This window comes from Ahaetulla prasina, chromosome 3, assembly GCF_028640845.1.
Source record: "Ahaetulla prasina isolate Xishuangbanna chromosome 3, ASM2864084v1, whole genome shotgun sequence".
Classification (NCBI taxonomy): domain Eukaryota; kingdom Metazoa; phylum Chordata; class Lepidosauria; order Squamata; family Colubridae; genus Ahaetulla; species Ahaetulla prasina.
This window is the reverse complement of record NC_080541.1, coordinates 100,295,252-100,310,317: the sequence shown is the minus strand read 5'-3', so window position 1 is coordinate 100,310,317 and position 15,066 is coordinate 100,295,252. Positions and strand designations below refer to the sequence as shown.

The 15,066-nt window shown below is 34.9% G+C and overlaps 1 protein-coding gene across 1 annotated transcript in view; it reads left to right on the top strand.

The window, feature by feature from the left end:
- ANKRD33B (ankyrin repeat domain 33B) overlaps positions 1 to 15,066 on the top strand; it is a 40,707-nt gene that overhangs the window by 6,545 nt on the left and 19,096 nt on the right. Inside the window, exon 2 of the mRNA XM_058177224.1 lies at positions 13,677 to 13,806. Coding sequence (XP_058033207.1) covers positions 13,677 to 13,806 — 130 coding nt within the window. The remainder of the gene's footprint in view (positions 1 to 13,676; positions 13,807 to 15,066) is intronic.

Genomic DNA, 15,066 nt, shown 5'->3' with positions numbered 1-15,066 from the left:
CATATCAAATAATCTAAGTGCCAAAGCCCACTGCAACTACATCGCAAAAAAGGCATTAAGAGTTGTAAACCTAATCTTGCGTAGCTTCTTCTCCGGAAAGATTACACTACTAACCAGAGCATACAAAACATTTACTAGACCAATTCTTGATTACAGCTCATCTGTCTGGAACCCACACTGCATTTCGGACATTAATACAATTGAGCATGTCCAGAAATATTTTACAAGAAGTGTCCTCTGCTCCTCTGATCACAATAAAATACCTTATGACACCAGACTTGAAATTCTTGATTTAGAAAATTTAGAATTATGTCGCCTTTGGCATGACCTGAGCATAACTCATAAAATCATCTGCTACAATGTCCTTCCTGTCAAAGACTACTTCAGTTTCAACCACAACAATACATGAGCACACAATAGATTTAAACTTAAAGTGAACCGCTCCAATCTTGATTGTAGAAAATATGACTTCAGTAACAGAGTTGTTAATGCCTGGAATGCACTACCTGACTCTGTGGTCTCATCCCAAAATCCCCAAAGCTTTAACCTAAGACTGTCTACTGTTGACCTCACCCCATTCCTAAGAGGTCTGTAAGGGACGTGCATAAGAGCACCAGCGTGCCACTGGCCTATGGCAACTTGAGCAGGCCAGGGATGCTTTGTGAGTTGACAACCAGGCTTTGTGCGGCCCTTGTGTGGTCTGTTTTTGGCCTCCTAAAGCACTCTGCCGGCCAAAAATGGGAGACCTCTGCGTGGCCTGTTTTTGGCCAGCAGAGTGCTGCTGGAGGCCTGGGAGGGTGAAAATTAGGCATAGCAGTATACATGCAAACCCCCATGTCCCTTTTTGGAAGGTAAACTGCTGCAGGAGGCATCCATCCTGCCCCCCCGGCCTGTGGTGGAGAATTGCAATGCTGATCCAGCCCTCGAAGAAATCCAATTTGACACCCCTGTGTTACAGCATCCGATACTTTTGTTAAATTTTTAAATAAGAACGATTAAAAACTAACAGAAACTAATAATGAAGAAAAAGAAAATAAGTAAAGAAAGAAAGACAAAAAAGGCAAAAATGTAGAAAGAAAATAAAGAAAAGAAAACATAAATGGCTTCTGATTACAAGCCTAAATTTAAATTAACCTCTTGCTCTAAGGCAGGGGTGTCACCCTCAATTTCATTGAGGGTCACATTGTGTTTGACCTTGGGGAGGCTGGGGGGGCGTGGCCAGCATGATGTCATGTGTTGAGGGGCACCCATGGTGGCCTAAATGCTCTGCCAGCATAAACTGATTCCTGAGCTCCGTTTTCGACTGGGACGGCCTCCTGCAACCCTCTGCCAGTGAAAACGGAGTTAGAAACGGCTGTGTGCAGTCCTCATGAGCTCTGTTTTGCTGGCAGAGGCATCGCAGGCTGACCCTTCGCTATTTCCAGGGTGGCCCTGTGGGCCAGATCTAAGCACGTCGCGGGCTGGATTTGACCCCTGGGCCTTGAGTTTGACACCACTGCTCTAAGGCTACAACATAACTTTCCACTTTTCTCTTATTTTTTCTGATCATCAAATCCAAGTATATCATAATTGTATTTTTTTGCTGTTTCATGCAAAATGTCCAAAGGGGTTTTTCCAATCATCATTAAAATCGATCAGTTTCTTCTCTCTAATAAGAGCTGTCAATTTAGCCTTTTTAGGTTTATTATAGCTCCTGAGAAAGGCAGTTGATAAGTCTTGCTCTCTTCTATCTTTATGTAATCTTTCAGATTATTAAGAGTCCCTCAAATTTGCTCACATTAACGGTTTACAAATGCAAATACTGTACATTTATGGTGCTTGTTTGCTTTAATATGCTAATGCAACAGGCTGATTTTGTTACAGCCTGATTTAACAACATTTCTTTCAATGAATAATTTTGTCTTTGAGGAATCGAGGAAATAAGTCTGTTACTGCCCATGTTCTTTTATGTTTGAGCTATAAAAGGATGCCAAGAAAATTTGATTATTTGTTTATTATGAATCTTTCCCAGAGGACCTGCTAAAACTTGTATCTTTCTGGTTAACAGTTAATCTCTTTAATTTCCTGTATCATTCAGACAAATTATTCTCTTGACTCCTTTTTCATTATTCTGCATTTTATTTGTGTTCTCCTGTATTAATTTATTGTATTAGTTTTTTTTTTTTTACAGACCTGGCTGTAAGTTGCAAATTTGTACAATGTTAATTCTGCATGTATTTTCTACAAAGTGTTTGTAGAAACCTTTGTAGAAATCTTGCTGTATTTGATGCATGGGTATCTGTAGGAAAACTCAAGGGGAAAATGATGAATATGTAAGCTACATGTGATTTGCAGTTTACATCAGGATATAAATATAAAAGGGCGGGTTGCATTGTGACTTCATGGAGCATATTACATTTTTTTTGCATCATTGCAGTCTATTTTGGATACCTTGGTTAATTTTCTCCAGGGTAATTGCATACTGAATCATGGCAATTAATATTAATTTCCCTGTTAGTGGTAGAACACCTCATGAATGGTGATCCTGAAGACTGATCCTGGCAAAAATGCCAGATGTGACACTTTATCCAGAAAAAAAATGTATAAAATATATATGTACAGAGACAATATATGAATACTGTGGAAGAGGCCTATATACATTCTCCCACAAAAGTATTTAGTGCCAAATAATATTTTAAAAATGCTAAGATGAACTTAGTAAGAAATAAACCATTTCAACTCTTTGCACTGCACATTGAGTTAATATTTAGAGAAGGTCATTTCCAATCAGCATAACTAGCTAAAATCACAGTAAATCTAGATTGTCTGAAGTCAATATTTAAATATTTTCAAGCTGTCTGTATTTAGTTCAAAGGGAACTTAGTGCTAAGTTACAGGTGCAATCTTTGTACTGTTTGTAGTTTTCATAAACACTCGTTTTTTTTTGCAAAATTTTTTTTTTCCATAATAATTCCCACAATTTAACCAGTGTACAATACAGTCACTTATCCAACAATCAGTCCTATACTCAAATTATACTCAATCAGGGCTGCTCGACTGCCACTCCCCCCTTTAATCCTTTCTTCCCTTCTCACCCTTCTTAAACTTTCCCCACCACCTTCTCCTCGCTTTCCTACTTCCCCTCCTCTTTCCCACTTCTCACTACCATCCTTTCTAACCCTCTATCTTCTCCTTCTTCTCCTCTTCCTATCCTTTCTTCTCCTCCTTCTTTCCTCCCTACCCACCTACCTACCTACTTTCTTCCTTCTTTACTCCTCTTTCCTTACCCTTTCCTTCGGGAGTGTTTGCCGAGCAGTCCCGACATTACACCATTCCAACTTGTTTAATTCTACCATTATTCCTGTACAATGGCAACCAATCAATTTATAATCTTCCCTTCCCCCATTTCCCCCCTCCCCCCGAGACTTCCCAGAACAGAATACAGGGTATAGTAACTAACAAACATAATCTAAAATATAACATAAAACATATTCCATTTCACACCATCACACTATCAATTCCCTTCTTTCTTAAACTAATACATAGTAATTCCTAACTTCACTCAAAAACTAATTGATATTTTTTAATCTGATACTTATTTTGAATATAATCAATCCACTTCCTCCATTCCAAAATATATTTTTCTTGTGTACAGTCTTTCAAGTAGGCAGAAATTTTTGCCATTTCTGCTAAATTTGATACTTTAAAGTATAAACACTCGTTTTTGATTGCAGCATTTTACTATGGTTATATCAGTGGGAATAGATAGTCTGTTCAGTGGGAATAGAGTTTTAGGAGCTGATCACTATAATGTTCTGTTTTCTTTTTTCTTAATGTAGAAAGTTTCTTAAAAGAAAAAAAAAGTGTGGTAAAGCTGTTTTTCATCATGAAATACATTTTCATTTTCTCATTAATAACCCGAGGCTAAATGTAATCCTGTGAAGAATACACTAGAGAGGGAAGCACAATGAAATCTCAGAGGCAAGATTGTTTTGCACGTTAGTAAGCAAACAAGAAATATAATTATAACCTGACATTTTTACCAGTGGTAGAAAACTCAGTCTTTGAATCAAATTGTTAACAAAATAGGGTTAGATATTAAAATGGAATTAAAATTTTAAATTGGCTATGTTGTACACGGTCCTGACTAATTTTAATTTCTACACAGAGATAGCTCATCCTTTTTGAAGATGTAGATGTCTCAGCCACTGAATATCAGAAGCCCTAATACCAAGGTTTATTATTTCTTTCATAAACCAAACCATTTAACATGTGTAATTTTGGTGTAAATAAAAAAGCATTAAATGCAATACTGAAGGCATCATTTAGAGTAATGAAAAACTTCTTATAATTGGTGATAGTCTCTTGTGTAGCAATTTTGGCCCATTCCTCTAAGGAATTCAAGGTGGTATAATATTACTTTATCTCCTACATTAATGATCTGTAAAATAAGTTAGACTGAGAGATAGTATAGAATCAGAGTAATCCATGTTTACATACCCAAGTCTGTAAAAGAACTGGAATCTCTCAAGACTTAATTTAGGGCATTGTTCTACAACATTGTTTGATGATAGGTGGTAAAGATTTATGTTTACAGATTAAACAAGTTAAAGTGACAATTGTATACTGTAGAATTGTTTTCACTGAATTCCTTGTAATGTTTTAATTCAGAACCAGCAAAACACAAGTGTCTGTGATGTCTTTTTTTTTTTTTTGCTTCTTGGTATCATGAACTATATAATATCAACATCTCAGATACTTCACAGACCATCTGTTGTTCAATTTAAGAAGGGATTTTAGGAATTTTATTTTTCAGGTTTTATGGCCAGGTTCTGCTGTTATAGTATTTCTGTTTTTACTTTGTTTTTTAAATGTATAGATGAGGATTTCTTGATATAGAAGATATTGATCTTCCAAATTTATTTATATTTAAAACTCTGCATCTGCACCACTGTAAACAAATTGTTAATTATTCTTATTAAAGACATTTGGAGAAGATTGAGCATTGCAATGTTTGTTTTGTTTGTTGTCATGGGGAAGAACTTATGAACAGTTCTGAGAAATTCAGATAAATACCAATTTTCTATATACCTGATTTGTTATTTCAGTAGAATCATAATTTTTTTGTGGAAGATAGCCAATCATTATACATTAATATTATATCTCCTGATGTAAATACTTTTAAAGATCACTATCCAACTGAAATCAGAACTTTTTTTTTGGTTAGGACTAATGGATAGACAAGTAGGAAAAAACAATGGAAGATTGTTCTTATACATGGTAACTCCAGCAGGTTTATTATATGCACAGAAATGGAAAGATTCTAAAATATTTACAATGGAGGAATGCTTGGTGAAGATGACAGAATTTGCATAGATGGCAAAATTAACTTGCTTGAATAAAGAAAAGAGAATACCTGGTTCGAAGGAAAATAATGTGGAAGATAAAAAAATAGTTGGAGAAGGACTTATTTGAGGAACTATAGAGTTGCAAGCAAACAGAAACAGTAGCACTCTATGGAGGTTGCTAAAGAGTAAAGGAGAAATGAGGTGTGAAGCCAAATGTCCTGTGTAGCTGTGTATTAAATCATAGCATGAAGTGACGCCAAGCGATGCTGTGGTTTCGACTATAAGGTTTCCAAATTGAAAATTGTAATAGGCCAGAGAGGCTCAAAGGCTTTCTCCTGAATAGACCAGTCTTTCTCAAGGAGCACTCTGACTTAATAAGAACCAAGCGCTTATGTTCTTAAGTACTTTGCAGGACATTATGCTCCTATTAGTTGGTGATCTGTTCTGGTTTCTGTAAAGACAGTGTAGACGTAAGTTCTGACTGTTGGATTCCTGATATTCTGATATTTTCCACATGGGAGTGCTTTAGAACAGGGGTCTCCAACCTTGGCAACTTTAAGACTTGTGGATTTCAACTCCCAGTTGAACTTCAACAGAATTGAAGTTGTGCACTTCAATTCTGGGAGTTGAAGTCCACAAGTCTTAAAGTTGCCAAGGTTGGAGACCCCTGCTTTAGAAGGCCAATCTTAATGTTCTTGTAGTTCTATTATGTTTGACTGGATCTTAGAAATGTTAACTGATATAATATTAATTTGGGTTCTGCCCTGAAAAAAAAAAAGCAACAACTGTATTGTAATAGTTCTTTGGAACGGCAGGAGCAAGAATTCCTGCCTTGTCCTGCCATTCAGCTCTTGCAATTTCCCACTTTTTTCTTGTAGTCAAACAACTATGGTCATTTCCCAACATCTCCCATCCTTCTCTGTTTCTATGAAGAACAATTTGTAATTCCCCCAAATAGTATTATAGCTACCTTTCCATTAGTTAACTAGACGGAGGTTCAGCAATAAGCAGCACAACATAGCAGCACAAAATTTATGTTTTATGAAAAATGGTACCTCTGTATATCATGGTTGCTTCTATATTGGTAGCAGATCTTGTGAACTGTTCAGAGTCTTGTACTAGCCGGTATATTTTCCAGAGAATCTTTTCAGATGTGGTCTGTGTTACGAAAAACACTTATTTTTTATGTAATTTGCAACTGGATGTTTGATGTGTGAGTAAAGTTAGAAAGGAATTTTTACATCCCTTTTTGTTTTTTGAAGTAGTGATACATAGTATTTTTCTCTTGTCAGATTAGGCTCTTTCTGTGCACAGGGAGGGAGAAGATTGCTTTTCCTAGCCAAAGACCTCAGTGCTAAAGTAGTGCCATCAAATTTACTTATCTATACTTCTTTTATTTCCCAATAAGGCTGAGAGAGTCCTGTTTAGAGCAAGGTTTTCTAAATTTTTTGCCATCACACCTCCCTTTAGTGTAATCTTAAAAATACACTTCCCCATAAAATACAAATACTAAAATTAACACAAATGAACAATGAAAACAATACAGTGAAAAAGTAGGGAAAGTGGATTGATTTTAACAGTGATTTTAACAATTAAAAGGTTCTTCACACTTCCCCTGCACTCCTGCCTGCATCTTTCTGAGATAGGAACACTTCAGGGTTTGGGAAACTCTAGGTTAGAGGGAAGATTACTAGGGGAAGACATGCAAGATAGTAATAATAATGCAGTGGACCCTGTAGCACCCTCAAAGATTGATAATTCAAAATACTGTACAACTTTAAACTCTCCAAACACTGCCCATTTCATACCCTGGTTTATCTCAGTGAATTGTACTGTGGGAATATATTGGGAGTGGGGGAGGGAAAGAGGATAAAGAGACGCGATGCCTGTTTCCATTCTCAAATAAAAATAAAGGCCCTCTTATTTAATATTGTATATTAAGCTTATATGAGGACAACTAAGGCAGGTATCTCCCTGATAGGCATTGTATCTTTTCACAGCTATTACTGCATTAATGGCAAACAAAAACTTAAGCTAAGCACCAGGGGGAAAATCTACATTACATTAATATAGAATAGAATAGAATTTATTGGCCAAGTGTGATTGGACACACAAGGAATTTGTTATAAGATGAATGACATTTTGCTGTTCAAGTCCTGCTGTAATTGCAATTCCAAGTTTTCTTATGCTCAGCAACTTGCTGGACATTTGGTGAGAAGGCTGAATTTGAATTTATACTCCAGTAAAACTTAAACAAGTAATTGATGGCAGTGCTATCTGTTGAGTGAATTAAGTACAATGGACTAATTCCACAGGATGATTATTAATGATGAATCGAGGCAAATTATTTATTTTATATATCAGAGAAAGCACTATCGGCAAACTTAATTTAGGTTTCAATATGACTGAATCAAATGTATAAGTAAAAGCAATTGATCGTACAGGACAAATGAAACATAAATAATTTTTGGAAGGAGCTGCCAGCTAATTTGGCAGAATATAATCTATGTTCTTTAGCATCTGGGAACAACAGCTTCAGGGGAGGCCATAAATATAGAAAGTCAAGTTATAAATTTCTTCTGTTTATTAGATTTGGAAACTTATAGGAGGAACAGCATTAAAAGCAGCTACACAGTGGATGCTGGAATGATTACTTTCCTTCCATGAATCTATTTCAAGATCCATGAATCTTTATATTTATAAAGATGTTTGATATATTTTATCTTTTGAAAGATAATATATTATCAGAGGTCTTTGAGAGGAAATCTAACTTTTCCACATAAATATCAATGGTTCTTTTGAGAAGTTGGGAACATAAAATTTCTAAGTCTTTAACTAGAATTGTACTAAAGATTTCATTTTGTGGATAAAATAATATTCTAAATGAATGTTAATATAATAGACTTCTACATTTGACGAAAGAGAAATATATGCTTCCTGCCTCTGACAATGATTTAAAGACAAAATACTGTCCCAGATATCCCAACAAGCCTTAAAGACATTTAAGACCATGAAATTCAAGAATTCTGGATATATCTGAATACATCTGGCATAGCTAAAATAAAAATACCTATTTCACACTAGAACAATTGCTTATAGATTCCTTGGCTATTTTATCTCTCTCATACCTGCAAGAAAGCATGTACCAAGGGATTTCCTTTCTGTAGGTAGGTCTTTGAAGATATGTGATTTTTATTGACAAATATTTTATATGAAATCCTACCTTACCCTCAAGTCTTCCAGTTGACATGTTCTATTTTGGTGCATTTACTTGTGGACCAGTTAAACAAATAAAAAACCCATAGTTACTGGGTCAGGAAAGAAAATAGACAGCTGACAGAACTCGTGCCCAAATCACCAGGTTTCACATTTCAATCAAGGATTGTGTCACTGGTTCTTCAAAAGAAGGGGAAGGCCCAATAGCCCAAAACAGAATGAAGGTGGAGTGAGCAATAATCGGGAGGACATATAACTGCCGCACAGCCAATTGAAGTGGAGGCATTTCTCTACGAGGGAAGTGAATTGTAGCAGGAAAGATAGAATAGAATAGAATAGAAAATAATATTTTTATTTATAGACCGCCCTTCTCCCGAAGGACTCAGGGCGGTGTACAGCCAAGAATAAAATACAGAAAGAAAACAACAATACAAAACTAAAAACAACCCTTTAAAAACCTATTTGATATGGCTACTTATAGATAAAATATTACCCTCTAAAATTTACAAAAAATTTAAAACCGATAAAATCAATTTGATAATTTAAAATTTAAGCGAGTTAGAGAGGGCAGCTTATGAAAACATGTTTGACATGGAGCAGCAAAAAAAAGGCAGAGACTAGGCCACAATCTTGGTGGCCTAGAGGTGACTAAAAGAGAATGTTGGATACTGTTCCCTTTGGGAAACAGAAGTACAATCGAGTCCTGCGGAACAGCCCGTAGATTTGCTGATTAAATGTAAGCCAAAGAAATATGCTAAGTTTTCTACTTTAGGACATCAGATGAATGTTTCAGTTCAAATACTTTGGAAAGCCCACATTGTGGCTATTTATAATTATGCTTAATTGTTGTTAAAATTGAAAAAGAAATGCCTTATACATCTTAGGAAAGTTACTTCTTAGCAAGAAAATAAAGGTTAATCACAGGTTAGTTACAGAAATCTAATTTAATTAATATGAATATAGATGAATGTCAAGAGATACTTCTGCAGTACAAATTAAATCCATAATATTCTCAAAAATGTAATTTCAACCCCCAGACCTTAGGCAATTGTATTTCTCTTTTTCCCGCCCTATTTAAAAAGGCTGCATTCAGTCTTCATATTATTCTTCCATATCCAATTCACATTTCCAAGAACAAAGTTGGCAAAAGCATATACATTTTCTTTTGACAAACATTCTTTACATAAGACTCGGTATCTTTTTATAGCATTTATGTTCATTCTTATCATTTCATTCATTTTCTTATTTTTAATAAGGCAGAGATATTCATCTTCTTGCTCTATTTTTTCTATTTATTTATAATCAGTTATTCACTCCATTTTTTCTCTCAGTTGCAATTGTGATCTTTTTAAAAATATTTAGCCACAAATACATTAAACAACCAAGTATTGTCTTTACTTTGTTTAAACTACACACTACATTTTCACACATGCTTACTTTTAACAAATACTATTCTTTTTCTAAATAAAACAAAAAAAATTGATACAAAGATTTATTAGTAAGTGGACAGAGAAGTACAAAAGTTATACAATTAGTGCTCGGTATATTACCAATGAAGAATTGGTAATAAAGAATAAAATACATTATTTTTAATGAAAAAGAAAGGCATTTTTAATCTCACAGCCAAATGTTATTATGTAAAGATAAATCATCTACCAAAGAGAAAAGAGAGAAGAAAATGACTAAGAACATTGTGCCTGAATATTTTGTTTCTAACTTTCTCCTTGTTGTATCTTTGTTGACTGATATATATTAATAAACAAAAATTCCATATGAATTTCTATTATAAATATATGCTGTAATTTTTTTGCCATATATCATTTTTATCACATTCAGCAACTGATCCTTTCAAAATATTTTATAATTCCAAAAACCATACCATTATGCTGAGATCATGTTGTCCTTCTCTCTATTTTCATTTCAGAGGAGTTAAAACAGTGATCTTCCACAGGGCCTGACTGAGAAGGCAGTTAGGTTTTTGGGCTGAGAGGATGTTAGGCTACTATGAGTGTTTTTAATGTATGTAACATGTGTTTTATGACATCACAATCCATACTCCTCCCCCTTTATAAATTTACATGTTATATTGTGAAAGAGCCTGAAAAGGTGAGGCCTGTATCCTAATATTTTATTCTGTGATTTTTTGAGTCATTGTAGTTTGGAATAATTGCCATATTCAAAACTTCTTTCCACTATGCATCTATGCACTATGCAAAATTCTCTCTTTCAAATTAAATAATCACATCAACTGTGGTTTTAAAATGTACATTTATTGTTTGCCAGGTGTACTTATAAGTCGACTTATGCTTGAAATATTTATTTGAAACTAGTTTTTCTGCTCACCAAATGGTTCACAATCCTCATTAATTTTTGAGTCCTTGAATGGTTCAGCTACTTTTCTATATTTATTTAATTTCCATCTATCCATCTCACCTAAAGAGTATTTTCCTCCTGGATCATATTCAACAAGCTGTGTAATTTTCTAAAAAAAACCTTTTTATTTTTGGTTCTTCCATCATCATTTACTGGAGTATAATATTCAATTGTCACCTAGCAATGGATTCCTGCTCTCATAAATACATTAGCTACAAGAGTTTAGTTGACACCAATATAAACTTTTTGGCACACATTGCTTGTATTCATCAACACCATACTGTGAGGTCAGGATCTTCATTCACATCTTCATTTGCTTCTACTACATACTTCATCTTTCTTTTACTTTCACCGAGGCTCCCTTCTTTTCTTCCTCTTCTCTCCCCCTTGGAACTTAAAACATGCTAGAATGTTGTCAGTTTTGGAGTTGAGGCCTATCAGTGTGGTCATGATATTGCTGAATGTATGGATTTCGGCGGTATAATGCCCATGCTGATAGGCCTCAATTCAAATCAAATCGCTTTTATTGATTAAAACGAGTTCTTTGTACAGCAGATATCAAAGGATATCTGAACATTGTAGTTGGAAATTTTACTCCCAGGTTGAACTGGTTTATGATATATTTTTTTGAACTTCAGTAACCAGACTGATATGTAGTCTTTTTTAAAGTATTCCTTTAAAAATACATTAGAAATAAGTAAATATCTGCAATACCTCACCAAAACTGAAAATACTGAAAATATTTAAAAATGATTTTGGGATGAAACAGAGCAAAAAAAACTTTTTAAAAAGCAGGAATAAAAGAATGATAAAAAATGACTATTTTTGTTAATATGAACAGTGGTGGGTTGCCCCTGGTTCAGACCGGTTCTATAGAACTGATAGTAAAACTGGCGGTAGGCTCCGCCCACTGACCCGAACGTCATCAAAAGTGATCTGCGAATGCGCAGAAGAGCACATGCACAGGGGCATGATGCGAAACAGTAATAAAGGTAAGTAGAACCCACCCATGTATATGAAGACATTGATAGAAAAATTTACCTCTTGTAAATTTATTGTGTATGATAACCCATAAATCAAGCACAACATTTGGAATTATATTTGCTATTTTTAATTGAAAATAATTTTATAGGGCATAAGAACAATGTTTTGTTGTATGACTATATGTTTGTTGGGGTTTTTTTTTAAATTAAGCCTGTAACGCTTATTATAAATACACTTTACATTGATGTCTGTATTCCTTTAAATTAAACTCTTCTCTGTCCTTAAAATTTCATCTTAAACTGAAGATTTCGACTCTCCAACACATTTAAAAAAAAATTAGTGTAACTTTAAGAGGGCGGATTGGATTCTATTAATTATTTTAAAAGTTCTTAAAAACTTGTCAAGATACATGCTGGATAAAAATCGATGATTTTTTTTAATTTTTTAAAAAAAATCAGATTTTTTTATTTAAATTGGATTTTTTTATTTTTATAAAATGTATTTTAATAAAATGCTTTTGGAGTAAAAAAACCTATCTAAAGATAGTTTTCTATTTAAGATATATTAATAATTGAGTTTATTCAGCTGAAATGGAGCTTATTTATGTAGCATAAGGCTGTATATTCTGCAATATTTACATTTTTGGTAAACTCATTCAATGAATCTAAGCTCTGCAAACTGAGATAAACATGCGCTGCATTGATGTGTTCACACAATTTCACAGTAACCATGAGATAAATCATAAAACAAAGTTCAGGAATATTCCTTTATCCCATTGTTTTGCAAATCTATGTACAAACTGTATGATTGCTTGAAGAGAAATGCATCTGTACCACCAGGCTCTAAGTGTGAGGAGGAAGGGCAAGTAGTAAAAATGAAAGTGAAACCTTCTAAGCAGTTTATAAATATATTAAAGAGCACCTGTCATTTCAGATCCATCATGGCAGCACCTGTTAGTGGGCATCCACTCACCTGCTGCCTGCCACGTCCCTCGCCTTGTTGTGTCACTGCTGCATCACCATTAAAGTGAATGGGATGCTGAGTCAACAGCGGGTCAGAGGAGGAGCCATTGCAGGACAGAGATGACAGTTGCTCTTTAAAAATTATGATTTAAATTGAGTTGATTTAAATCAAACCTTTTTACTACTGATTTAAATCATGATTTAAATTGTGATTTAAATCGAGTTGATTTAAATCAGTGATGGTTAACCTTTGTAGTGCCAAGTGCCCAAAGCATGCGCACTTGTGCGAATGCATGTGCGCAAAAGCCCAAAATGCAATGCGAGCGCCACTGAAAATAGATGGGGTTTGACTTTGAGGAAGCCAGCTTTCACCTTTCCTTTTTGTTGCATTTGAAGTTTCTCATTTCTGTGCATGCCTGATTTTTACAAGTTTTGAATTTATATGGCTTTTCCCAACAAATAATTACCTATAAAACAGTTTTTAAAGTAATATTTGTTACTTTATTTAGACAGGCATCCCTGAAGTAAATATTTACCAGTCTCCATTCTGGTATTTCTGATACCAACTACCTGTGTTGTATGCTGCTTCTGGTGTATTATTTTGTATTACTTTAATGAATAATTTGTACTTGCTGGTTTATTATTGTTAGCTTCCATGAAGTAGAAAAGCAGATTTGAAATAAAATATTTTCCAAAGAAAAGTAATTTATAATATTAATGTCTTCAAAAAACTTCAAATAAGTAGTATTTGAACTGATGTAAATTCAAAGGAACTACACTTTAACCTGCACTTTTTTTTATTATTTATTTGTAGACTGGCCTTATTGTTGCCTGTTACCAAGGGTACGTGGATATTGTAATAGCTTTAGCACAGTGTCCTCATATTGATGTAAACTGGCAGGACAACGAAGGGAATACAGCTCTAATTACAGCTGCTCAGGCAGGTAAGGATATTTGCTACTCTAATTTTTATGTTCAGTAGTGCCTCTTTGTAATTGTGGTCCTTGTGATGAGCCAATGAATATCAGGCTTTGTCATTTTTAAAGGGGGAGAGACAGTGTAAGCCAAGCAGTTATCCCCCTCTTAGATTGCTCAGCATAAAATACATGCATTATGCAATAAATTAAATGCATTAATACACAAAACTGATGGGTTGCCAGATCCAAGGAAAGATTTTAGCTGTAGATCAACCCAGCTTTTCAATATTAAATCAAGGCATCACTCTGACACTTTGCCAAAAAAATAGCCAAGCCTCTCCCCAGAGAGAACTTCTTGGCTGCCTTTATTGATATGAAGGCAGTTTTGATTTGACACCACCCCTCAGCCCCCCCAGCAGTGATGGCAAAAACTCTTTATTGATTGCTGGCTTCTGCAGCTAATTACATTGTTACCCAAGGACACTCGGCAGATTAAATGTGATGTAAATTACCTTCAACAGCACCACTCCCCAGGTAGTAGTTCCATTAAAGTGTTAAGGGAACCAATCAGTGCCTTTCTAAATTTGGATTTCACCCCACACCCTCAAAGATCAGGGATTAATTTCCATGCTCACTTATAGTGATGATATAGATATTATTTCCCACACCTAAATTGTAATCTTTGGGCTTTTGCTGACCATTGCCTGATTATAGGATTGAAAATAACCTATGCAGATATAAAAGTGCTGTTTTTCACTAAGCATATAGGGAAATTAAGGGGGTGTGATGGGTCAGTGATTAAAGACCCTGAGCTTGTCAGCTTTCCAGCTGACAGTCTGGGTTCAAGACGCAAGCACTGCAGGACAGGATGAGCTCCCTTTACTTGCCCCAGTTGTGTCCACCTAGCAGTTTGAAAATGTGCAAATGCAAGTAGATAAACAGGTAATACTTTGGTGGGAAGGTAACAGCATTCTGTGTGCATTGACATATAGTCATGCTAGCCACATGGCCACAAAAGTGTCAAAAGTTGGAAAACAGTGACTCCCACGACCAAGGAACAGAGATGAGCACCACCCCCTAGAGTCAGACAAAACTGGTCAGGGAAAATCTTTATCTTTATATAGGAAATTAATAACCATCCCTAGCAAATAAAGGCATTTAAATATTTAGACTTCAATTTCTAAATATCCACTTAGTGGTTCAGGTCACAGCTCAATCGAAGAAAACCAGCTGCAAAGGGGATCATTTGCTCCCAGTAGCATCAATGTTTTCAAAATAAACTGTTGA